The following is a 27,775-nucleotide window of genomic DNA, read 5'->3' on the forward strand; positions in this document are numbered from 1 at the left end:
GAGCACTACCAGTACAGTGGACATTGCATAAGGAGCACTACTACTGTGGTCATTGTAAAAAGGGGCGCTACTGCTGTGGGCATTGTGTATTACGGGGTGCTACTACTGTCGGCATTATGTGTATTGGGGGTGCTACTACTGTGGGCATTATTACTATTGTGTGACCACGTCCCTTTCTTTTTTAGACCACACCCCTTTTGGGGGTGCGCCTACGGCGCGCAAAATGCCTTTATTGCATGGGCGCCTGGGGGGGGGTGAGTTCCACCACCTCTCTACGACCACTTCAAGCACTGGATTTACAGCTCCAAAGATGTCCTATGCCAATTCAGTCAGGAAAGATTCCAAAGCTAATCATGGGAGAAAGATTCAAATTTGTGTCTGTGCTTGTATGAGAGATTCTACTAGGCGAACTTTGGGAAGGTCTGTTCTTGCCTAATCTGCTGGAGGATTCTGTTTTATTAACAGCTCCGGAAAGATCCAGTTGATTCTGGTCCAGAAGATCCCTTTTATTCTTTGGTAAAGACTCATACCTGCTGCTTCTGTGGTGATAGATTCCATTTGGAAGGATTCTGGAAAGACCTTGTGCTGCGTGTCCATTGCAGGAGCCTGTCGTTACCATCTCTAGGAAAGTCCGGTGGATTCCTGTTCAGGGAGATTCTCAGAACACCCGGTGGAAAGATTCATCATAGTTCCAGTCCGTGTTTTGCCCAGATCACTCGTCTCCATGTCATCCATGTCTGTCCTGGGATTCTTTTCGTCAGTCAAGCTAAGTCCAGGTTTATTTATCATCTATTCCAGTTGCCTTGCCGTGTCTTGTTATATCTGTACCAGCCACTGACTGTGATTCCATGACTGTGCTTAGCCCTTCTGGCATATACCCTATTTACCAACTTGAGGGTAATCCTAGTGACTAGTTTTCAGTTGCACCTTCAGCAGCTGTATTGTGGTGTTTTCCTGCCATCTAACGCCACCTAGCGGTTCTGTCTGTTGTATAAGTATCTACTGCCCAGAGGCAATAAGACCTGGGGGTGGCCTAAGTACTGGTGTGCCTGCTTGCACTAAGGGAACAATGGGTCATTGCTATAGGCAGAAGACCCTCCACTGTTGGGCTCTAGTTACTTATCCTGCAGTACAGGGTTCCCTAACAATTGGTCACGTGAAATCAGTTTCTGTGCAATCTAATACTAGAATTTCCCTTACACTGAGTACACACTAGACCAGGCATGTCCAAACTGCGACCCTCCAGCTGTTGAGAAACTACACATCCCAGCATGCCCTGACACATCTTCAGCATTCTCTGACAGCAAAACTGTGTCAGGGCATGCTGGGATACGTAGCTTCACAACAGCTGGAGGGCCGCAGTTTGGACATGCCTGCACTAGACGATCCAGGTATTGTAGCCGACAGCACAATTGATGGAATGAGATGTCAGACGGCCGTACACACTGAACGATATAGCGTACTGTGATTATTACAATTGTGCGCTATATTGTTTATGGCCATATTCAGCAGCATGATGTCAGCCACTGGCTGGTCCCAACTGCCGTACAGCACAGCCAATGGGATGACCCCAATGTCGGCAGGCGGGAGCGTGCGCTAGTGTATACAAAATACCCGATGTGCATGATATGTCGGTTCTATCCGCCAGATCAGATGAAATATATTGCCTAGTGTGTACCCAGCATTACAGTTACTGCATGTGAAAGTATAATAGTTCAAGAGGGGGGGGGATTTTAGGATCCCCCTGACAATACAAACTGGCCAGTGCCATGTTCAAGAAATAAATCTTATTGTCCTTTCCTGGCTTTACAATTATTGAGACTGACACATTATGCTAATAATTATGACTCAGTTAAATTGCGAAGGAGGATGATTGTATCATGAATATTTACAAATATATATGTAATAAAAAAGCATCAATAGCTGACAGAAGACTGTTGCCGTCATAAATATGCAGGTGACGAGCAGTGTGGAGGCGTGGCCATGTCATAGGGCCCTTGGTCATGCCCTCAGGACCTGGAAAACATATTTTATCTTCTGCACACAGCGGAGGCCCTTTCCTTCCCAAACATATTTTATCTTCTGCACACAGCGGAGGCCCTTTCCTTCCCACTTCCTGCCTTTACTCAAGAAAAGCACAGTAAAATTAGACTAAAAGTAAATGGAAAATAAAATAGATAAACCATTCTTGTGGCTTACTTTTTGATTGTGCAACCATACAGATAACGGCAGCTGGTATCTTATTTTTCAAAGTATCTGGAAACACTTAAAGTATCTAAAAATATTCCCTGCATAAAGAGTTCCAGTTTTATTTTTGCTAAATACACATAATTAACTAGATGACTTTATAAACACACCGGACAGAATAATATGGAATGTCGAAAGACAAGTGGTATAAGTTCAACGAAGCGGGACATAAACACTAAAACTATTGGATGACCATTGTGAATGTCTAAGGCAATGGTTCTCAAACTCGGTCCTCAGGACCCCACACAGTGCATGTTTTGCAGGTAACCCAGCAGACGCACAGGTGTATTTATTACTCACTGACACATTTTAAAAGGTCCACAGGTGGAGCTAATTATTTCCCTTGCGATTCTGTGAGGAGACCTGCAAAACATGCACTGTGTGGGGTCCTGAGGACCGAGTTTGAGACCCTGTGGTCTAAGGTATTGATACAATGTAAATTTGTTGAGATATTGGGCCTAATTCAGAGTGCAATACACATGGTTTTGCCCAACTGCTAACAAATTTGCTGCTGCGATCAACTCTGAATTACCCCCAGTGTTTCTTTTTCAGGTGGAACCATGGGTCGTATACGAGATGTGACTGAGTGGCAAAAGGGAGCCATTATTTTAGGCAGAGAACATGGCCATAGCCTGGAGGAGGTGGCGGCGTTTGTTGGTGTGCTCTCGAAGACAGCGAGTAGCATCCATCTACAGTTTAAGAAGCATGAACATCAAGAATCTTAGGGGGTGATTCAGATTTGATCGCTGCTGTGCGTTTTCGCACAGTGGGCGATCGGGTAGTCACTGCACATGTGTATGCACCCAAATGCGCACGCGCATTGGACAACAACAAAGGGCATCGCCGGTCAGCGACCGGATGGCACAAAAAATCCGATCACATGGGCGTTTGCAAGGTGATTGACAGGAGGAAGCCGTTTGTGGGTGGTAACTGACGATTTACAGGGAGTGTCCGGAAAAATGCAGACGTTCCCAAGCGTTTTCAGGGAGTTTGTTAGACGTCAGCTCCGGCCCCGATCAGCCTGTTCTCTTTGAACTGTCGGAGTAAGTCCTGGGCTGCACAGAGACTACACAAAGTGGATGTTTGCAGCTCTGCGTACACATGGAATCGCACACTAGCATGGCGAATTTACGCTCCCCTGGAGGCGGCCACTAACCGAATGCAGGACAGCAAAGTTTGCAGCCCAGCAATCAGGTCTGAATCACCGCCTTGGTGCATTGTATCAATACCTCAGACATTCACAATGATCATCCATTAGTTTTAGTGTCGCCATCTACACGCATGTTCGCGTTCCGCGTTGTTGAACTTATACCACTTGGCTTTCCACATTCCATATGTACATTTATGACCAATTAGCAAAAGGAAGCTGCTTGCTAAAATGTGTAACTCATATCCAAAAAAGTAACGGAATATGTATTTTTGATTTGTGCTCAACACATATACAGTTGTGCTCATAAGTTTACATACCCTCAGAGCTGGCTCTAACCAATATGATGACCTAGGCAAGATTTTGGCTGGTGCCCCCTAGCACCACCACTGGTTCCGCCTCTGACCTTGCGCCTCTTTCCCAGCACCATCTCCCCTCACCCATAGCAGTCCTTATTTTGTTGTTTGTACCCCTATATTTTAAATAGGAACAGTTTACACATTTGGCGTACAGCCCATAAAGGGGTGTGTTTTTGCTGGCAAGGGGCATGGCCACACAATAGTAATTCCAATTCCAATTACGCCACACAGTACTGCAACTTCATTCACATTTGATCATGCGATAGTGTTCATAATTCATATTACATCCCACAGTAGTATCACTTTACCTTATAAACTTTACTACTCACAGTAGAGTCCCTTATTCACATTACATCACACCCTATTGCTCTTTGGTGGTCATTCCGAGTTGTTCGCTTGGTAAATTTCTTCGCATCGCAGCAATTTTCCGCTTAGTGCGCATGCGCAATGTCCGCACTGCGACTGCGCCAAGTAAATTTGCTATGCAGTTAGGTATTTTACTCACGTTTTTTTCATCGTTCTGGTGATCGTAATGTGATTGACAGTAAGTGGGTGTTTCTGGGCGGAAACAGGCCGTTTTAGGGGCGTGTGGGGAAAAACGCTACCGTTTCTGGGAAAAACGCGGGAGTGGCTGAAGAAACGGAGGAGTGTCTGGGCGAACGCTGGGTGTGTTTATGACGTCAAACCAGGAACGACAAGCACTGAACTGATCGCAGATGCCGAGTAAGTCTCGAGTTACTCAGAAACTGCACAGAGATGTCTTTTCGCTATATTGCGAATCTTTCGTTCGCAATTTTAAGAAGCTAAGATTCACTCCCAGTAGGCGGCGGCTTAGCGTGTGTAAAGCTGCTAAAAGCAGCTTGCGAGCGAACAACTCGGAATGAGGGCCTTTATTCACATTAGATGACACAGTAGTGCCCTTTCTATACGCAATGCCACACAGTAGAGCACCTTATACACATAATACCACACATTAATAATGCATTTATACACATAATTCCACACAGTAATGCCCCTTACACATATGAGACACATTATTAATGTCCTTATAAACATAATGCACCTTACACATTATGACAACCTTTATTAATGCCCTTTTACACATAATGTCCCTTACACATAAGCCGCACATTATGAATGCTCTTATACACATAATGACACACATAGTGCCCCCTACACATTTGCTGCACATTATTAGTGTCCCTATACACATAATGACACATATACAGTAGTACCCTTTTACACATATGCCGCACATTATTAATGCCCTTATACACATAATGACATGCATAGTGCCCCTTACACATGTTGCACATTATTAATGCATTTTTACATGACACACATAATGCTCCTTACACATATTCCGAACACTACTGCACAACCAACCCACTCACATGCACACAGCAATCACACTGCCACTAACACTGTGACCTCTGCCTCTACTTGGATACAGATGTGTCCTCATAAATATTGCCACAATGCTAACATCTGGCACCTTTTTTAATGAAAATGCATCTTATTTGCATTGCAATGTGGCTAGGATGCACAAGCAGCTTCTGCTGATTAAAATGATATGCAGCATGCCTATATACTGTGTGAGACTGTGGCTGTATCTGCATATGAAATGCTACACACAGAATATAGGCATGCCACATATCATTTTAATCAGCAGAAGCTGCTGATGCCCCTAGGCATATCAAATGCCCTAGGCAATTGCCTAGTTTGCCTATGGCCGGCTCTGCATACCCTAGCAGAATTTGTGATTCTCTGGCCATTTGTCAGAGAATATGAATGATAACGCACAAACTTTTCTTTCACTCATGGTTAGTGGTTGGGTGAAGCCATTTATTGTCAAACAACTGTGTTTACTCTTTATAAATCATAATGACAACAGAAACTACCCAAATGACCCTGATCAAAAGTTTACATACCCCAGTTCTTAATACCGTGTATTGCCCCCTTTAACATGAATGACAGCTTGAAGTCTTTTGTGATAGTTGTGGATGAGGATCTTTATTTTCTCAGATGGTAAAGCTGCCCATTCTTCTTGGCAAAGAGCCTCCAGTTTCTGTAAATTCTTGGGCTGTCTTGCATGAACTGCACGTTTGAGATCTCCCCAGAGTGACCATAGGCGTGCGCACAGGGGGTGCCTGGTGCGCACAGGCACCCCCTAATGTCTGGCACCCCCCACGCCTGTTGCCTGACAACGATCGATGGCCATCCTGTGCCCCAACCCTCCTGCTGCCTCTTTCCCGCCTGCCACCGCCACCACCGCAGCCGGACACAGCACTCTGTTTGTACTATTGGCTGCTGGCCGCACTGGGTATATGGATGCATCCTCCTGGCTCCGCCTCGCGATGTGACGTTAAGATGTCACACCGCGCTCTTTCCTTCCCTCCCTGCCCGCGCTCAGTCTCTCTTCTCTCACCGGCGTTCAATTCCCCATGTGCCCGCGGCCACCCCGCCAGCATCACAGGCAGCATGCCTCTAATGAGGACTCAGAAGAAAACAGAGGGAGAGTGAGAGAAAGTTCACTGAGGACTCGGAGTGTGTCACTGAGGCAGTAAGTCTGTATGTGAAACGCTCAGTGCTGCAACCTGTTCCTGCAGGGAAAAGAGAGGGGCCAGGCCAGCACAGCCAGGGGGGAATAAAATAACATGTAGAAATGAAGTGAAGTTACAATTTAAAAAAAAGAGATCTGTGTGTGCACTCAGGTAAATAAAATTAAAAGAAAAAAGGTTACATAAATATATTAGCCAGAGAGCTCAGTAGTTTCCTTAGTGCATCTATAGATCTCATTCTTTCCTTTTTTGTAACTTACTGTATTTGGCCTGGCCAGCCAGGGGGAATAACAGCCTCATACTGTGTGGTGTAATGTGAATTCAGCTCATACTGTGTGGCGTAATGTGAATTTCGGCTCATACTGTGTGGCGTAATGTGAATTCGGCTCATACTGTGTGGCGTAATGTGAATTTTGTCTCATACTGTGTGGGGTAATGTGAATTTGGCTCATACTATGTGGCGTAGTGTGAATTCAGCTCATACTGTGTGGCGTAATGTGAATTCGGCTCATACTGTGTGGCATAATGTGAATTTCGGCTCATACTGAATGGCGTAATGTGAATTTCGTCTCATACTGTGTGGCATAATGTGAATAAGGGGCACTACTGTCAGTAGCTGGTGAGCATGGGGACATGTGTGACAAATGCTGATGTCCTGCGGAGGAAGAGTCTGATGGCATAGAAAGAGGCAAATGTGGCTCTGATGGCATATGTGTAATTTTAAACTTTACTTGTGTTATATTAAAACTTAAATGTTGGGCTCCCTAAATCTCCTGTACTTTTCAGAGTGGCCCACTCAAAATCAGGGTGTAGGTGCTGGGGGGTGCAAGTGGTAGGATGTGTGAGGGGGGAGGTGAATGTATATGCAGTAAGCCCCACTATATAGTTCCGCCACTGGGTCAGGGATAGGTTTGGGAAGTGTGAGCAGCAATAGGGAACAGCGGCAGTGAGGAATCAGGGTTATTTCATAGCGGTACCGGCCAGTGGTCGCACCATCATGTTTCATTTTAATCTACTTTATTATTAGGAACTAGAGAGAAATTAGATTAAGCCATGTGATTTTACTGAGAGAATGTAAAATAGTGCTAGACATGTCCCTGGCCGGTGCTGGACACACCAAAAATGCGGTGCTAGACACACCCCTCCGGCGGTGCATCCCCTAATAAAATTAGCTGCGCACGCCTATGAGAGTGGCTCAATGATATTGAGGTCAGGAGACTGAAATGACCACTCCAGAACCTTCACTTTATTCTGCTGTAGCCAAAGACAGGTCGACTTGGACTTGTGTTTTGGATCATTGTCATGTTGGAACGTCCAAATACGTCCCATGCGCAGCTTCCGGGCTGATGAGTGCAAATTTTCCTCCAGTATTTTCTGATAACATGCTGCATTCATCTTGCCAGCAATTTTTACCAAGTTTCCAATGCCTTTGTAGCTCATACATCCCCAAAACATCAGCGATCCACCTCCGTGTTTCACAGTAGGAATGGTGTACATTTCATCATAGGCTTGTTGACTCCTCTCCAAATGTAACGTTTATGGTTGTGGCCAAAAAGTTAAATTTTGGTCTCATCACTCCATATGACTTTGTTCCGGAAGTTTTGAGGCTTGTCTCTGTGCTGTTTGGAATATTGTAAGCGGAATGCTTTGTGGCATTTGCGTAGTAATGGCTTTCTTCTGGCGACTCGACCATGCAGCCCATTTTTCTTCAAATGCCTCCTTATTGTGCATCTTGAAACAACCACACCACTTTTTTTCAGAGAGTCCTGTATTTCAGCTGAAGTTATTTGTGGATTTTTCTTTGCATTCGGAACAATTTTCCTGGCAGTTGTGGCTGAAATTTTTGTTGGTCTACCTGACCGTGATTTGGTTTCCACAGAATCCCTCATTTTCCATTCTTAATTAGAGTTTGAACACTGCTGATTGGCATTCTGAATTGCTTGGATATCTTTTTATATCCCTTTCCTGTTTTATACAGTTCAATTACCTTTTCCCGCAGATCCTTTGACAATTCTTTTGCTTTCCCCATGACTCAGAATCCAGACACGTCAGTGTAGCACTGGATGAAAGATGCAAGGGTCTTTCAGGAGTCCAGAAATTCACTGACCTTTTATACACACACACACACACACACACTGATTACAAGCAAACAGATCACAGCTGAGGATGGTTACCTTTAGTAGCCATTCAAACCTGTTTGTGTCAACTTGTGTGCATGTTATCAGGCCAAAATCTCCAGGGTTTGTTAACTTTTGACAGGTCATTTGGGTAGTTTCTGTTGTCATTATGATTTAAAAAGAGTAAACACAGTTGTTTGACAATAAATGGCTTCACCCAACCACTAACCATGAGTGAAAGCAAAGTTTGTGAGTTATCATTCATATTCTCTGACAAATGGCCAGAAAATCACAAATTCTGCTAGGGTATGTAAACTTATGAGCACAACTGTATATAAAAAAATCTCAGTGAATACTAGGCAAATAGCTTATCCACTGGAACCTGTTGGGGTGTTATTTGCTTCAATTAACACATTAGTCTAAAGATCATATTTATAAAGGAGGTTACAGTAATTTTGGAACTCATTAGTGTTTTTATGTGAAGTCACCTCCCACATGGGAGGAAGAGGAGGAAACATTGTGCACTTACCTGGAGGAAATCGATGACTGACCCATCACTGGAAGAAGCCTCATGTACTGCAGAAAGAAGTTGTAGAAAGACTCTACATGCAGAAGCCTTCATCGATGGAGCTCTTATTGGTTAGTTGGTTAATATGCTGGAGGTCCCTGGGAATATGGCAGGTAAGCAGGCCTTGACTATTCGTGAGCATATGGTGGAGTGTGAAGGTACAAGATTGGTAGAGACACAGAAGAGATCCAGAGGTGCTGGAAGATGCTGGGATCAAGACAGAATATAAAGAATTCAATGGGAGAAGGCCCAAGGTCAGTAGCAGCAGAGTGCTGAACACAGTGACAGTCTCTGAGACTCGAGGCAGAAGCTGAAGACTGTACAGGCCTGTAGTGGAAGAAAGCTTAACAGCTCTTCAAACCCATCCCACCTCAGCCCCTCAGGTGCTAGGAATGTTAAGTGATAGTTAGAAACTAGTCTCTTGGCTTACTATTTTTGGGCTCTAGGCCTATGATGTAATTTTAATTCCATCCCTCTAATTTAGTTTTGGGAATTAGGCCCATGCCTCTGCTAAACCTAGGGCACTAGTTCTGTACTGCTGGTTAAATCAAGGCACCAATGAAGGCCCATTTTAGGTCAAAGGGCTGTTTTAGTAGAACAACATAGAGAAACTTGTGCCCAGGCTCCCACATAGTGATTTTTATCAGACAAACCCAGTTAGTAGTCTTCTTATAAATTGTATCTCTTCCTCTCCTAAAGTCCTCCACAGTGCAATAAGGATATCTGCTATAGAACACCGACAGTATGCTACACCTCTTTGAGTGACTCGGTTGCTCCAGGTATCTCACTCCGTATGGAATACTGAGGCAAGGTGTATGAGGACATACCTATACATGAAAACCAATGTCTGAGGCTTCAAGTACTGTACCAGGACCTGTATGACCATTCACCCAACCTGGTGAGGATACCCTTATTCACATCTTTTCTGTATATCATCTGCTGCAGGAGAAGGGCCCACACTGACCTCTCCTTTACTGGCATTGCACACTGCATGATTCTGTGGTACCACACCATTTCTGGAGGGAAATACCTGCACAGTACCTTCCTTACTACCGTCCTGTACAGTACCTTCCTTCTTTATGTAACTTTACACTTAGGTACGGTATGTGGACTCACTGAGTGACCAGTAGTGTGAAACTCTAGATACTTTAGAAATGCATTTCACCAGGAAAGGAGCAGGCAGAGGAGGAGAATGGAGGGGAAAAGGAGGAGGGGGCTGGGCAGCACAGGCTCACATGAAGCAGTGCAGACTGTGTAATGGCTACAAGCAGTGTATGGCCATGTCTTTAAAGATGCTAGCTCAAATTATTTGATTTTGTTGTAGACCACACACTGGACCCATGAAATGTGCACTGATTTAAAGATAGTGATTAGGTTATTGTAAATGAATATATAATGAAACAGACCAGAATAGTTAGAATATAAAAATTGCTTTAATATTCTGCCTACTACATTTAGACACTCACTGTAGGACCTACCTGACAAAAGTACACTTAAAAATACTTGTGTCTGGAAAGTGCACAATTTGTCTGATTTAAAGTATATAGACCCTATTCAGTAAGGATTGTAAATTCTGCTAAACAGCAGAATGTACAATCCTTTTGCTCACATGTTAGGGGCTGCCTATCGCAGGGCAAGGTCGCCCAGCACGCAGCTGCCTCGATCACGACCCCAGTTCGGAAGCTGCTGCCCCCGTTTCCTTGCCGTCACCCCTGCAACGCTCCATTTCTGCCTTGGAAACAGAGCGATGCCGCCCCGCGAACACCTCTGCCTGTCAATCAGGCAATCAGGAAATGCGGGCACATGCGCAGGATGGGCCCTGCGTATGCACCTGCCAGGCGAATGCAAAAATTCTGGTTGGATCACGATTTGTAATCCAACCTGAATTATGCCCAATGTAGGTATATTTTGAGGCTCCATTTTCCTCAGCTCCGAAGACATATAGGGGTATATTCAATTAGGGTCGTATCCATTCCGACATGCATTTGTCGGAATGGATCCGACAACCCCTATTCAATCTCATCTCAATTTGACTTTAAAAAAGTCGACTTGAGATGAGGGACCGGAGAGGGGGGAGACCAGCAGGGACAGCCGCCGGCAGACAGAGGAGATCAGCACTACAATAGCGCTGCAGGAGGATGTCTCACACCCGCCAGACCTCACGGTAGTGTCCACCCGGCTCCAACAAGCGTGACCTCACTTGCTGGAGCCGGGTGGATGCTGCCATGAGCGGCGCGGCTGTGAGACATCCTGCTGCAGCGCTGTGCTGTAGTGCTGCTCTCCCCTGTATGCCCGCGGCTCTCCCCTGTCTCCCTGCGCCCCCCCTCTCCTCCTCTGGGTCCCACATCTCAGTCCGACATTTTTTTATGTCGGACTGAGATGGTCGGAGACGGGGTCAAATCCTGTCGCATTTGGCCCCGTTTCACTCAAAAGTACGTGAATCGGCAGCTATACCGCCAATTTACGTACTATTCGACAAGTCGAATTCCACGACTTGTCAAATAAAAACTGCAGGGATTGAATAGGTCGAATCACGATTCGAACTTAAAAAGTCGAAAACTGACGTCTTTTCGACAGATGGCAGTTTTCGACCCTAAATGAATATACCCCACAATATCCAGTCCACACCTTGGTAAATGCAAAACATCCTATAAACCATCTCTATTTCAATCTTCTATTTACCTTATTCAGTAAAACAAAATCTAATTTTATACAGGGTATCACAGAAAGGCCCTCGAGTGACTGGGCGCTGCCAAGCTGAGTGCTCCATGGATTAGTATGTGCTGCAGGGTTGCAGATAACAGGCTTCTATTGTGTGTACAAGTCTAAATATACAGCATTACTTATTTACTTTACAGAGTATATTAAAATTAATGTTTACATATAAAGATGTATTCTATTTATAACATTTTTACTATTAAAAGATATATTAGTAGATATTTTAATTTATTTTATTCCATGCTACATTTAAATATTTGCAAATAAGTATGGTGAAGTGGACTAAACCTGTTTAAAATATTTAATCTTTGTACACTTATGTTTACAAGGCAATTACTGGTGCAGACATATTATTTAAAGAATTGTATCAACATTTTTCAAAAACAGGGTGTAATTGACAAGCGAGGTAATGGAGGGATGGTATAAGGAACATCAATACATTAATACAGGATATCAATTTTACACTTATGAAAAATAAAATATTTACATAAATCAAGGTTATATTATTGATCTAAAGTCATTGGGAGTCCATAAATAGTGACCAATCCATCTAAAATGACATGGATAATATAATGTGATCCTGGTATGAAACAACAAATGACCTCTATTTTCTAAATATCTCATATTTGCCTAACAAACTCCTATGGGCATTCAGCAGCGCAGGATCACCGTTCTAGCTGATAATTATTTTTAAAAATTATAACACTAGAATCTCCAAGCAAGAATACTATGGATAGGTATCTGTACACATAAGAATACTAGAATGAATTAGATATTAATTGTCCATTCACCCTGCAAAAAGATAATGGAGACTCCTAGAAATGTTAGAATATTATACAACTCCACAGGGTTATAAACAATTTATGCTATATAATCTACTTGAACGATATCAACAAAAATATATTCTAGACAGAGCTGAGCCTATCCCAGCGGTGAAACTAGGCTTTTCTGTCACCCAGGGCAAACACTCCGCTTACACACACACACACACACACCCCTCAGGGCTGCGAGGTTCAGTCTGACAGTGGGGACTAGCGCGCGGGACCACAGAGACTCCCGCACTGGTGAACCCTACTAATTGAATTGTTACGGAGCTGGCATCAGTGATCACCATACAATACATAGAGTAGTTGTTACCGCCATGTAACACAGAACGTATCAGAAACAGTCCTATAATACTGAAAGCATTACTCAGAACGTATCAGAAACAGTCCTATAATACTGAAAGCATTACTTAATACCATATAATAGAGAATTGAGAAAAATGACAGGATCTGATTGGTAATTTATCTCTCTCCAAGCTTTGATAATTCTCATAAATGATTATTAATAGGGTTGCTGCCTTGCTGGCAGTAATCTTATCTAGGAGTAGTTAGTACCTCCTATTCTGTTAACCCCCTCAGTGAAGATGTTAATGAGCTGGCTCAGCGTCTGGGCACTGGCAAGCTGCATGGTGAAGGAGGGCCTTGAGTCCTATTGGAGAAAGAGCGCTATATAAATAAAATTATTATTATTATTACATAGTCTATAGTCATTCCTCAAGGAGGACACTAGGAAGCAGTGGGGAGGGTGAAGGACACAGTGTGGCAGTGAGGTGAGCCATGAGTAAGAATGTACAGAGTCTGTAGATCACGACCCATAACTACTTATTGACGCAGCTGTGACCGCACTTAGATGTCCTGAGTGGTCGCACTTAGATGTCCTGAGTGGCTGTTTAAAGCACAAGCAGGCGGCCCACAGGGCTCAGCAGATCCTGAATGCCCCCCGCTAGATGCCACCAGGGATCTTCGTGGCACAGGCTTCAACTCACCTGCTGACTCCACCCACCTTTCATCACCTGGGGCATGTACCCTGGCCTTGTCCACTCTACACACACATACCCCACCCAGCTGCGCCCCTGACCTAACCATTCTGCAGTCTGAAACAGCAAGTGAAATTGCCTTCCTTCTCATCCTTTACAAACATATTACATTTTGTAATTTTGATCATTAGACATACAGTGCCATTGTAGAAATAGAGACCACAAATGTATACCTTTCGTAGCAAGACAGTTAGATTTTAATGGCCTCCCTACATTGCGCTAATCCAGACCTGTTACAGTTTCTGGTATAAAATAGATATGTTGATGATGCTATACGGATTTCAAGAACAAAAAATGGCATATCCAATGCTTAAGTTAATAACACACACAAATATTTGATTTCCATAAGTCCATCATGAGTTTTAGGCCTATGCTGATAGTCAGAGCTAGAATTCTATAGTATCCAAAATATCATGTCAGGACTTTCAACTCTATATATTTAGCACACTTCTGACCAACAATATAAAGTGCTTGGTTCAGCTGCTGTGAATGGGGTTTGCTTCCAGATGACTGGGTACATTGAAATATGTGATGACTAGCAGCTTCCTAATCAGACACTGATGAGCTATGAGTTCTATTGTCCACCACTATTCCGAGTCTGCCTTTGCCAGGGTATAAATGATAGGTCCTGCTGGACTTTCAGCAACAAGCCTGGTAGCTCCAGCAAGGAACAGCTCTATCAGGTAAGAGGCAAAATGAGTACTAAGCACATGACAAACTCCTGGTGATAAAAATGTGATAGAAATGGATGCAGAACTTTTTGTCCATACTCTTATTTATGTACACAAGACTCCATGATGTATATCCATCTTTATGTGGCGGTTATTATTTATATATTCGAAAATTACCTTAAACTAGATTTTAGCTATGTTTAAAAAAAAGTAGGTTTTATATATTGCATATATAGCTTTTTAAGTGATGACGTAATTATTTCTGAAGTGGTCTGTTTATAAGAAAAACCCTGGCAAAGGTATAATATCAGTTATTACTTTTAATACTATATTGACATAAATTGTGTAACTTGTGCCCCTGCTGACAATGTCATTTTGCATAGTTTTTAGAACATAAGGCCCACAATGTCTCAGACATCTAAAGCTGCTGCTGCCAGCCATGGCACTGATACCAAGGAAAAGGGTACCCCTGCCCCAGCTCCCATTCCTGTAGCCAAGCCCACAAAACCTGTGGAACCAGGCACTGGATCCTTTAAGGTAAGTAATTTGTGAACACTTATATAACTATACGAGAAACATTATATTCATTATACAGTATATCTTGTATCATTCTATTTATTGTGCATTATATTTGGCTGTCACTGATTGCTATTCTGTGCTTATTTTTTCTGTTCTGCAGAGATGACAGAATTACTAGTAGTAGATAGAAGGGACAATTACATGCTAGTGTAACCCAGTATAGTTTTTAATTCAGATTACAGATGCAGAGAAAGCAAGAATGCATTACAGGGAACGCTACACTTTAGCATAAGTAACCTTTAGTATAATGCCTCAAGCTGAATATAAAGGAATGTTACAAATATATGTCAACACATTTCATTCTATCAGTTGTCTAATCTTCTCATTTGTTAGTGGCAATGTTGTTTTTACTGACTATAATAAGGTTTAGCAGGCATCTAAAGGCTCTACAATAGATTGTGATAACAATTTATATCTATAACAATCTACTAATTTAAACAAAGACTTGATGGATGTTTGCATTATATAGTGAGTGAGACTAGCTGGTAAAATGCACTTATACCGGGAAAATTTATAAATCTAATTGAAATCCAGATTGCAATCATAGGAACCTCTGACTTCAGACATGTCACTTGTTTCCTATAATTCCACCAAAAAGTAGTTTTAAACTTGATTGATCAGAAAAGCAGTACGTGAAAATGTGTATGCATGTTTGCCTAAATTATATGTGTAATATAAATACTATAAAATAGAATAATAATCATAAGGTTTCATACATATAATCACAGAAATATCAGATCAGTATGACAATATTTCATACAAATCAGTTGAACATGAGTAGAGATCCCTGTGTAATTAATATTTATATTAATATACGTTCTAGAAAGAAATGAAACCCTGCTGTATAACATTACATACTACTGTAGCTACAGCTTTGTCTTCATACACTAAGCATATGGTGCGAGCTGCAGGAGCCTCTGAGACGCTCCGAGTTGAGTAGCGCACCATGTTTTTCTTTCAATTCTGCATGTTAGAGGCATCGCAGATGCAGGGAAAAGCACGGTGCTGCCAGGGTGTTAGGCAGGAGTTGGTATAACACACATACAAAGTCACAGATGAAGCACAATGAAACTTGGTGTGAGGAAAAGTTGCAGCTGATCATATCTTTTTACTAGAGATGAGCGGGTTCGGTTTTACTCGGATCTCAAAACGGCATCTTATTGGCTCACAGATGTCACGTGTTTTGGATAGCCAATAAGTAAAAAATCCAGATAAAACCAAAATGGCGTTAATTCTGGCGTTAAATCCGAACCCACTCATCTCTACTTTTTACACAGATTAGAATTTAGATGCACTTAGATGTACAAATGTGGCAAGCCCCAGTGATCGATGGACAAGGAGATGTCCCTGGTGCTAATGTGTAGAATCAGACAAGGGGCCTGATTCAGACCTGATTGCTGCTGTGCATTTTTGCACAGCAGGTGATCAGGTCCTAACTGCGTATGCACCGCAATGCACATGCGCATCTGACAACAACGGGCATCGCCGGTCAGCGACAAGGCGGTGTGAAAAATCCAACTGCATGGGCACTCGCGAGGTGATTGACAGAAGGAGGCCATTTGTGGGTGGTAACTGACCGTTTATTGAGAGTGTCCGGAAAAACGCAGGCATTCCCAAGCGTTTTTGGGGAACAGCCTGTTTTGGTCGTACTAAAGGAGTAAGTCCTGGGCTGCGCAAAGACTGCACACAGTGGATTTTTGTAGCTCAGCGCACACATGCGATCGCCCACTTGCACAGCGAATTTACACTCCCCCTGGGGTGGCGACTATCTGAACGCAAGATAGCAAAGTTAGCATCCCAGCGATTAGTTCTGAATGACCCCCAATAGCAGCACCCTCCTGGTCTTGGTTAAACCCCAATAACAAAAAAAAGCACTAGAGAGAAAGTTGGTCAGATGGGTGAGCTTATGCAATACAGTAACAGAGAGTGGCTGTTATTGAAGAAAACAGGCTCTGGATCCAGTCTCTTGGCCCTCCTCTCCTCCAGAATCAAGGTCTTCCTTCAGTGTGTGAGTAGGTTAGCACTCCTGTTATCTGCTTCCAAGGCGTTCTGTGATGTAATTCCCTTTCTCCTAGCAATGTAGTTTCTTTGCTTCTAGTTGATATAATTATTTGAATAAGATATACAATTTTAGCACAAAAAGGCGCTGAGCATCAAGATGCATGTGACCTGGCGCGTGGAGACGGGCCATTTTGCGCGAGTTGAGCCACAGTGTATAAGGACACATCTGTATGTTGATAGTGTTTATTTACTTTACATTATATTGAGGGACCGTAAGACCCATTAATTAAGGGAAAAGTGGACATTCCCATTCTGTATATTTATTTAGAAATGACATAGTAGAAAATAAGATTACATTTTGCCTACATTGCAGATGAAGTAGCGGCATAAACATGTATGGCTCTCCATGTAGGTTTATGTAGAGGTCTGAATTTTTTTTTTTTTTTGTAGCTTATTAGATTTATAAAACCAAACACACCAAAACCCTTTCATATGACATACACAAAAAAAAGATTTTTACACACACACTCAATTGCATTGTTGACAAAATAAGTTTCAGTCTAAGATGATGCATTCCCTCTGTAGGTGGTTATCTTTGAGCAAGAAAACTTTCAGGGAAGGCACACGGAACTCCTCAATGAGTGTGTAAACCTTGGGGAGAGGGGCTTTGACAGAATACGCAGTGTCATTGTCGACTCCGGACCGTAAGTACTAAGCGCTCCAGCTAAATATTTTCACTTTTTAACTTGATTTTTATTGTTAAAATAATGGGGTAGGTGTATTAAGCCTTGAGAGGGGATAAAGAAGTGATAAAGCAGTGATACAGTAAGTACAAGGTGATAATGCACCAGCCAGTTAGCTCCTGTAATTTTTTCAATTTCGTAATGATTGGCTGGTGTGTTATCACCTTGCGCTTATCACTGCTTTATCACTGCTTTATATCTTCTCCAGGTTAATACATCTGCCCCAATGTGTGAGGAGTGTGACATTTTCTTATTGTTTGAATTTTTATCTGCTAGAGGTGTCTGAATCATCAGACATGACTAGAAAATAATGCTAATCTAGCAATGTTTACGTTTTCTTCACCTATTTATTAGAGATGTGCGGGTTCAGATTTACTCAGTTCTTGATGCTAAATTAGTGTAACTTCGAATTTATCTGGATTTTTCTTATTGGCTATCTAAAACGTGACAGCCGGACAGCCAATAAGATGCCGTTTTATAGATCCGGGTAAATCCAAACCCGCCCATCTCTACTGTTTACCTATGAAAAAAGAAAATGGTTGCATTATTAATACAGGTTGAGTATCCCTTATCCAAAATGCTTGGGACCAGAGGTATTTTGGATATGGGATTTTTCCGTATTTTGGAATAATTGCATACCATAATGAGATATCATGGTGATGGGACCCAAATCTAAGCACAGAATGCATTTATGTTTCATATACACCTTATACACACAGCCTGAAGGTCATTTTAGCCAATATTTTTTATAACTTTGTGCATTAAACAAAGTGTGTCTACATTCACACAATTCATTTGTTTCATATACACCTTATACACACAGCCTGAAGGTCATTTAATACAATATTTTTAATAACTTTGTGTATTAAACAAAGTTTGTGTACATTGAGCCATCAAAAAACAAAGGTTCACTATCTCACTCTCACTCAAAAAAAGTCCGTATTTCGGAATATTCCGTATTTCGGAATATTTGGATAAGGGATACTCAACCTGTATTATAATTTTTATTAGCCTTTATTTATATGGCACCACATGTGGTTTGCAGCGCTGTACAAAGGGCACACAAGTACACTACAGTAATAACACTACAACTCTCTACACAGCAACAGATAGCCTGGATGGTTACAGGGGTGCAGGCGGAGTATTCAGTGCAAGCTGAAACCTGTGTCCATTAGTGTGGGCACAACTTACAGGTTTAGAACCACCGAAAGAGATGAGAAGAGCGAGTGGAGTCAAGGGGCAGAGAGCCCAAAGAGGGTGTGCAGGTATAATTGGTGAGCGATTGTCATAGGTAATGAGAACAGGAGGGAAGAGGGCCCTGCTCATTAAAGGTTACAATCTAGATTTTAGATAGTTATGGCATACAGAAAAAAATATATAATTTTCATGTATTTATATAACAGCTATACTCTAACATTAAATCTTGCTAAGTGTAAGTTAAATAAAATTCTGTCAGATATTTAGATATTCCTTGACACCCAAAATAGATTTCACAGCAAACAAATACTGTATGTTTTAATGTGCTCAATATTAATATAACAAATAGAAAAAAAATCTAGAAATGTTGTTTATACTATAACTCATATACTTAGTACACATGGGTCACCTGGTTTTGGGCTTATGAATAGCTAGCTTCTAAAGTCAGATGCCAGTAACTCCCTAATCAAAGTCTAAAGACAGGTAATATTTGAGTACAAAGGTTAATACCTATTAATTTTCCATGATCATTTCCCTTTAAGGACTGGTTTTAGCACCCATAGTATTATATCAAATTGTTTAATCACCTACATCAGTGGTTCACAAACTTTTTTGAATCACAGTGCCCTAGAGCATCAGAATTATTTTTGCGGCACCCATAGGCCAGAAGTTTCTTATTGAGAAAGTTAGAAAGAAATATTAAAGTAAATTGTGTTTATATGTCATCCTTGGGTTTAGTTGGGCCAACATTTGCTTCTGTTTGTCCACATATTATATAATTGGCAGCCACCAGCACTTTTTTTTTCCTATTACATTAACCATAAATAATTTGAATTGGTCCTGGACCACCAATCCAAGGCACCCCTGAAAGTGTCCTGAGGCACCCCAGGGTGCGCAGTTTGTGAACCACTGACCTACATCCTTGTTGAATTTAATATTGTGTTCAAAAAGCTTTTATAATGATTGTTCTATATAATAACAAAATGTATTTATGTATCCATAGAAATACAATGGATTATATTATCATAACACATTTGATCAAAGCTTTATATTTCATGAAGCCTATCAATAACACATGTGAAATAAAATGCAAAGACTACTCATTCCTTTACATTTAAAATAAGTTAAATTGATGTAAATGTTACGTAGCAACTTTAAACTATAATGAAATATTTGAACAATTGCAATACTTACATTTTTAAACTATTCTAACAATCTTTTGTTACATATTCAGCTTTTTGTAGTGTTAGATAACACATATCTAACATAAATTTATAGCATTGTACACAGTGTCGGACTGGGGCATGTAGGGCCCACCAGGGGAATACAATGGTAGGGGCCCATGTTTAGGGGTGTGGCCAGTCTCTAGAGGGGGTGTGCCTAGCCACCACATTGGTTTGCCTAACCATTTTGCAAGTGTTGGTCCCCTAGATAAATATATACAGTAAATACTGTAGTGCATGCATGATAATGTACTAGATTAGTAACAGCACAGTCTGGAACCTGATCCCTAGAGGAGGGGGTGGGCCTCCAGGTAGTAGGGCCCACCCGTGGTTTCCCCTGTTCCCCTGTGGGCCAGTCCAACCCTGGTTGTACATTATGTTACTTGTACCGAACTCTGTATTTTATTAGAGGTTCTGGATGCAAAACTGGTAAAGAAAATGACAATTGGCCGCTATGTACACAATTAGAATACTTTGCATTGTTTGTAATAGTTAAAGAGTAGGATACATCACACTGCTCGGGAGCTTTGGTTATTGTACCCATCGCAGCAGCAACAAGTTGGCATTACCATAGCTAGCTTATAGAAATTTCATAGCTAGTGCTAGAGGCAACTCAACAAAGAGAAAATTGAAAGTGACAGAGCAGTGCAGGGTGTCCTTTGCTGATTTATGAGTAGCAGTCAGGCCCATGAATATGACACTTGGAAATAAGTGAAAAATGTATGCAGCTATAAACTCTCATGTCTTCCCACACAAGAATGATTACATTGGGGTGTTTATACACAGTAAAATATATTGAAATGTATATAAAGTATATATGATTTATTAGTGGAGAAGATGATTCATCAAAGTATGGTCTGCCTGTTTACTGCAACTGTGAACCTTGATAAATAACTCTGAATATGTACTGCACATATTTTAGAAATATACAAATGGAATGCATTGAAAGCACCTACAATATTTGCTTTAAAGTAATACGTAATCCATTCAAGTTACCAATTATTGTCATGATTAATTAAATGACACAGATATTTCAAACACAATTTAAGGAGATTTATATTTATAGATACAAGTTTTTTCCTGGTTGAAATAGAAAAATGATGTCACCAGTTGAGAATGGGGCATTTTAACAGAGGAGGAGGTCTGTGTGCACCTCCGGGTGGTTCCCCTCCCCTGTATGTCGCAGTAGACTCCGGCATTGTGCCAGAGTCTACTGTGTATGCTTAGGTCTCCGTAAACATGGCGTCCGTCATGTTCCAGAGACCAAAATCACTACTGTGCATGCGCAGTTGCCATTTTGGCATTTTCACCGTGACTGCAGCGCCTGGCGCTGGCCCCCGGAAAGGTAAGTATTAAAAATGGGTGCCCCACACACATTGCACCCATTATAGAAACACCTATGGGTTGAGACAACAATGAACTAATCAGATTTGATTAATATGTATAAATGTGTGATGTGTATTTTACATGTAGCAATATGAATTTATATCCTCACTATATCCTTTTGTCCCCTGTGTTGTCGTCATGTTTGTGTTGTGCGGTGATCTTTGGTGCAATTCTGTTCTATCACTCTGGTTATTATGTGATTTGTGGCCTCCCTGTGCACACCTTCTCAGCTGGGTTGCTTATGAGCAGTCCAACTTCCGTGGCGAGATGTTTATCTTGGAGAAGGGCGAGTATCCTCGTTGGGATACCTGGTCTAGCAGCTATAGGAGCGACTGCTTCGTGTCCCTACGCCCCATCAGAATGGTGAGCTTTATGTCTTTCTGCTTTGAAATCTTAATTAGATTAAGAAGATAGTAAATCCATTAGTTGTACTCAAGTGTTTACTACTCCAATCCTAGGGGCATGAATGGAACAAGGAGACATAGGTGGTCATTCCGAGTTGATCGCTAGCTGCATTCGTTCGCTGTGCAGCGATGAGGCAAAAAACTGCACTTCTGCGCACGCGCAACGTACTATTACAACGAACAATGTAGTTTCACACAAGGTCTAGTGAAGCATTTCAGTCGCACTGCTGGCCGCAGAGTTATTGACATGAACTGGGAGTTTCTGGGTGGCAACTGACCGTTTTCAGGGAGTGTTCGAAAAAATGCAGGCGTGCCAGGAAAAACGCAGGCGTGGCTAGCCGAACGCAGGGCGTGTTTGTGACGTCAAAACAGGAACTGAACAGGCTGAAGTCATCGCAGGCGTTGAGTAGGTATAGAGCTACTCTAAAACTGCACAAAAAAACTTTGCCCGCGCTCTGCAATCTTTTTGTTCGCCCTTCTGCTAAGCTAAAATACACTTCCAGTGGGAGGCGGCATAGCGTTTGCACAGCTGCTAGAAACTGCTAGCGAGCGAACAACTAGGAATGACCCTCATAATGCACTGATAGATGAAGGAATTCCAGCAATTAGACTATAATTAAATATTAGTCATAATCATATTAATAATCACTGTTAAAGAAAATAATGTCAAAGTTGATAGTTACTGAAATGTTCTATACTCATGACTTTTGTGCTCTTAGCTTAATAACATGCACATTTTTGTAGATGATAGAAAAAAAAGAAGGAAAATAATACTGAACACTGTAACATTGAAGATTATCAAAATATTAAATATGTCCAAAAACCCATCTTGTAGGAAATGTTTGAAGACTTAGTAGAAGGTTTTAAGGAAGTATTTTACAAATCTCAGTATAAACAAAGGAAAGCCGCCCAATGCTGGTATTACAGCCAAAGATAATATCCATCCGTTAAGGAACACTTACGTGGTTTTGGCGTGCATCCTTAACCTTGATAATTGTTTTTTCTTGGCAGATATATGTGCTAGATACATTCTTTATATGCATTTGGTTGTTTTTCAGCTTGTGCCTTTGTATCTGCTGTTTTAATGCATTGCTTCACACTATAAGATAAAAAACCATATTCTGGAATCAATTCAATTTAGCATCAGAATAGCAAGTTTATTCTGGTAGTGTGACAATGTCTATAGTTGTCTTTGCAGTCTTTCATTGGCCGACATCCCAGCCTCTTAATCCAGCTGCCAGTCACCGTGTCATCAGTGGGGCTATGTGCTGAATTAAATGATTGTGAAATAATGGGATCTTGGCCAAACAATGGCAAAACCTACTGCTAAAACAGCATTTTATTTACAATGCTATATATTGTAGCTTATTGATAGGTTTAACTTTCCACATTAAATACATTTAAACGGAGCATTTAATAAATTTGAAGCCAGTACTGGTGGAGAAACAGATGATCATCTCATTCCCCTAGGACTAATATTAAAGAAGACACCACAGACATTTCCCTTGTAAACTATAAATGTAAGTACCTTTAGTTAGAAACAACATTAAAAATGAAGGGGTCTATTTAGTAAGATTTGGATTGAGATAAAGTGGACAGAGATAAAGTACCAGATAACCAGCTCTTGTCATAACACAGGGCCGTAACCAGGGGGGGGGCTAAGGAAGCATGCAACCCGGGTGCCGGATTTCATGTGGCGCTGAGATCTCCGCCCGACTCCCTCGGCCAACTGCTTTCACCCCCCCCCCGCCTGTCGTGATCACCGAATTAGAGCCTTGCCCCGGTTGCCGAAAATCCTAGTTTCGTCCATGCATAGCAGTTTGAGACATGGCAGTTAGAAGCCGACTGGCTGGTACTTTATCTCTGTCCACTTTATCTCCATTTAAGGCTTAGTAAATCTCTAAAGCTGTATCTAAAAGAGGTAACCAGAAAGCCTATTTATGCAGGGCCAGATTAACAATGGGTTGGATGGAGCTAATAGTGTAGGGTTGTACATACCCACATAGTGCTGGCCACACCCACACAGTACTGGTCATACTTCCTCAGCTTTTCAGAATAGGCCTTTGAACATTTTTAGCCCCAGGCCAATATGGCACTTACTCCGCCTATGAATTTATACAGGGAGTTCAGAAAGTCCCTCCGTAGCAAGCACTGTGTCTGGCGGCAGATTTCCCCGGCAGCAATGGGAGGCAGAGAGGGACAACACTTTCAAAACTTGATAAATGTAACTAATTATATTTTTATCTCCTGTAAATAAAGTGTTCAAAAACAATTAATTTGTCATCTTACTTAGCACACATTCTCTGTGAAGAGACTTTCTTAGCACAGTCACTGCGGAGGGTATTTTTGAAATTGCTTTTTATCACCAAGAAAGCTATTTAATATCAGACAATATAGACATTCAAACTTGGACACGAGTTCTATTTGTTATTGAAACTATGATCACGGAAATCTAGGATTAGGAATCGTCATATAACAAATGATTTGTGATACACTGTAAAGGGTGGTATTATTATTATTATTATTATTATTATCCTTTATTTATATGGCGCCACAAGGGTTCCGCAGCGCCCAATTACAGAGTACATAAACAAATAATCAAACAGGAAAACAGCAACTTACAGTTGATGACAGTATAGGACAAGTACAGGGTAAATAAACATAGTTACATCAGCAGATGACACTGGAATAAGTATCAGGTGGAGCAGACTGATGGATTTGGTGCAGTTGAAGATTATTAAAGTAAGAAAGGATAAGCACATGAGGGAAGAGGGCCCTGCTCGTGAGAGCTTACATTCTAAAAATGTATGACTCTAATGTTCAACAGAAAGAGATAACTATACAACAATTGAGAAATATAGTAGTGTCACTCTGCTAGAATTCTCACACACTTTTTTTTTCTGAACATCTATAGGATAGCCAGGAACATAAAATCACCCTGTTCGAATCCGCGGACTTCAAGGGCAACAAGATGGAAATCATTGAGGATGACGTGCCCAGCCTGTGGGCCTATGGATTCTGTGACCGCGTGGGAAGCGTGAGAGTGCCTAGTGGAACGTAAGTCATAGTTCTTGGTTTAGATAAAAGTTATACTAATGATTAACTCCAACTGTGCAGTTCCTAGAAGCACACAGCAAATCATAGATAGACAAACCTGCATAGAGACTTAGGGGTCTATTTACTTAGCCTAGGACGGAGGTAAAGTTTACAGAGTTAAAGATCCAACCAATCAGCTCCTGTCATTTTGCAAACACAGCCTGTAACATGGCAGATAGGAGCTGATTTGCTAGTACTTTATCTCCATTTACTTTATCTCTCTCCAAGGCTTAGTAAATAGACCACATAGTACTACAACTGTTTCTGGTTATTCTTCATATTTATAAGTCAAGATTTTGTTTGTTTAAGAAAACTGTCAAATTTATTTTAAATTCTTTTCAAACAGTAAGATGATTCCACTAACATGATTTACTGTGCTATCAGCAGAGGGCAGCCATAGAGGTCACATAGGGATTGCCACACACAGGGGGGGGGGGGGGGGGGGGCATTCCATATGGTGGAATGGGACATTTTGGGTACTTTTTTAAATAAAGTCACATTCCACGAGTAAGGTTAAATAATTAATCCTATAACGTTTTTTTATCACTTATCAGTTAAAGCTTAAAGTTGATTCTAGTAAAATAAAAGTTTAAAAAAGTTAGTAATTGTGGCAAAAAATAAATCAATTACAATGTACTTCTGACGGAATAGTACTCAGACAAAACACAAAATCCTTCCAACGTAACATTAAAGTTCTGTAAAATTAGATCAGATGGGCTCTGATTTTTCCTGTGCAGGGTAAGCAGACCCAATGGTTTAATAATATATTTATCTAAATATTTTTGCATTTCTTCTTTGTACCAAAAAAAAATGTTTAGGTGACGGTGTCTGACATCCAGTGTAACAAAAAGGACAACCGTTTTTTTAAATTATTTTATAATAATTAATAGTATGAGATATATATTTACATTAGTTGTAAATGCACACTAAAGTATGTGTGTATGTGTACAAAAAATCTATATTATTATTGAGTCATAACAAACATTCTAAACTTCCTCTTGAAATACTATTATTTACATGTCTTTGCTTCCAATAATAGCTAACTTATTAGGATTAGTATTTACAGAAATTCTAGTGTTGCCACATATTTCTTCACCAGTATAGGAAACGCTGATGTTTTTTACACCAAAGCTAACTTGAAAAAGCAGTAGTGTGAAAATGTATTTCTTCAGTTTGGTTTCACTTTCTATGGAATGGCCCTGGGGGCCCCCACACATAGATACATGACAGCATACCTCCCAACTGTCCCAATTCCAGTGGGACAGTCCCGCTATTCGGACACTGCCTCGCTGTCCAGTGTCCTGTGGGGGGTGGAGGTTACAGGAGACTGTTATCACCGCTGCTCTGCTCAGCAGCCGGTGATCACTGAATAGATGCCGTGCACCTGTGCATGGCATGTAACAGTAAAAGGAGGTGAGCCGGGGGCTAGACAGGTTCTCAGGGAGCACTGGCCATGCCCTCAAGATGGTGAAAATGGTCAGTCACACAGCAAGACCGCACCCTCTACCCAAGTTGGGAGGTATTTGACAGTGTGGGAATCACTGTGGCATATGTGAACAGGGTTTCTGTGTGGCAAAATGTGAACTGAGGGCACTACAGTGTGTTAAACAGATTTGTGCTGCTGCGAGTGTTTACACATTATATTTTTTAATAACATTGCCAGTATGCCATATTGACAATTTTATTGGCACTGGTTCCAATTAGTTAGTTGCCCTGCAGAAGAATAGTAAGAGAGAAGGGGGCCTGTGTGCAGTGTCCATTCAGGCCTCCTCATCTCCAGCTTGCCAGCGCATGAGTGAGTAGACTCTGGCGCTGTGCCAGAGTCTATTTGGCATGTGCAGGTTTCCATTTCTGCTAGTGTTTTGTGTAGATCTGCCACTGCGGAGCTCTGGAAAGGTAAGTATGTACTGAAGAATTGTGTGCAGGGTGTGCGATGAGGGCCTTCCTGGATTCAGTGTCCCATGTGCGCTGCTCTCCCTGCGCCCATTATATATACACCGCTGTGCCCTGGGCCCCCCACAAACCTTAATCAAGCCCTGGTCATAGCAGTCAGCTCTGCGGGTGCTTGAGCCCTCAGACATTTGTCCTGTCTCAGCCACTAATCAGGGAATATCGGGGGGAGAATCTGGGCACTCCCAATTATGTAAAAAAGTTAGGTCCATGTTACCAGTAACAGAGAAGCAAATACATTGTAAGTATAAATAATGTATGGAGAATTAACATATATAAAGTAGATTTTAATGTATAATTACATATTACAGTATGCAGCCTAATAAGTATAAAATAGCAGTGTATAGTATTATACAATTTTCAAATTTAGACAATTGAGGAGATACGGTGTCTAAAGCCTCTATGTCCCAGCACTATATATAATGACAAAAGCAGCTATTACTGGTGTATAACATCCCACGTTCTTCTAACTTACAGCTGGGTGGGTTATCAGTATCCCGGATACAGAGGCTACCAATACCTATTTGAAAACTGCGATTACAAACATTGGAATGAATGGAGTGCTTTCCAGCCTCAGATCCAGTCAATCCGTCGTGTCAGAGATATGCAATGGCATCAGAAGGGATGTTTCCTTATTCCCACTGCAACAGCCACCAAGTAAACATACTAGGCGCCCCCAGCTTGACAGAGGACCTCCAGGAATCCCTCTTACAAATTGACCTAATCACATTTTTTTTAAACTACTCTGTCAACTCATTTGTTGTATATTACACATTTACTGGATGTACTTTACTATATGATGCAAATAAACACAATTTCTGAGGTATAATGTTTGGTTTTAGTGTAAATTGAAAACTGTTTAAATTAACCTGGTACAAACTCAAAGGTCATGTACAGTAATTTAGGATCAGTAATGTCACTATATTCTTAGTGTATCATTATTCATC

The 27,775-nt window shown here is 41.5% G+C and overlaps 1 protein-coding gene across 1 annotated transcript; it reads left to right on the forward strand.

The window, feature by feature from the left end:
- Positions 1 to 14,643: 14,643 nt before the first annotated feature.
- Positions 14,644 to 27,626, forward strand: CRYBB1 (crystallin beta B1). Its single transcript, XM_063913323.1, has 5 exons — positions 14,644 to 14,786; positions 17,415 to 17,533; positions 21,609 to 21,741; positions 24,697 to 24,839; positions 27,306 to 27,626. The coding sequence occupies exons 1-5, from the start codon at positions 14,655 to 14,657 to the stop codon at positions 27,487 to 27,489; spliced, it is 711 nt and encodes a 236-aa protein (XP_063769393.1). The 5' UTR covers positions 14,644 to 14,654; the 3' UTR covers positions 27,490 to 27,626.
- Positions 27,627 to 27,775: the final 149 nt, after the last annotated feature.

This window comes from Pseudophryne corroboree, chromosome 1 (genome assembly GCF_028390025.1).
Source record: "Pseudophryne corroboree isolate aPseCor3 chromosome 1, aPseCor3.hap2, whole genome shotgun sequence".
Classification (NCBI taxonomy): domain Eukaryota; kingdom Metazoa; phylum Chordata; class Amphibia; order Anura; family Myobatrachidae; genus Pseudophryne; species Pseudophryne corroboree.

Coding starts and splice junctions, on each gene's coding strand:
- CRYBB1 (XM_063913323.1), top strand. CDS start 14,655: ATGTCTCAGACATCTAAAGCTGCTGCTGCCAGCCATGGCACTGATACC. Junction 14,787..17,414: donor CAGGCACTGGATCCTTTAAG/GTAAGTAATTTG, acceptor TTCCCTCTGTAG/GTGGTTATCTTTGAGCAAGA. Junction 24,840..27,305: donor GTGAGAGTGCCTAGTGGAAC/GTAAGTCATAGT, acceptor TCTAACTTACAG/CTGGGTGGGTTATCAGTATC.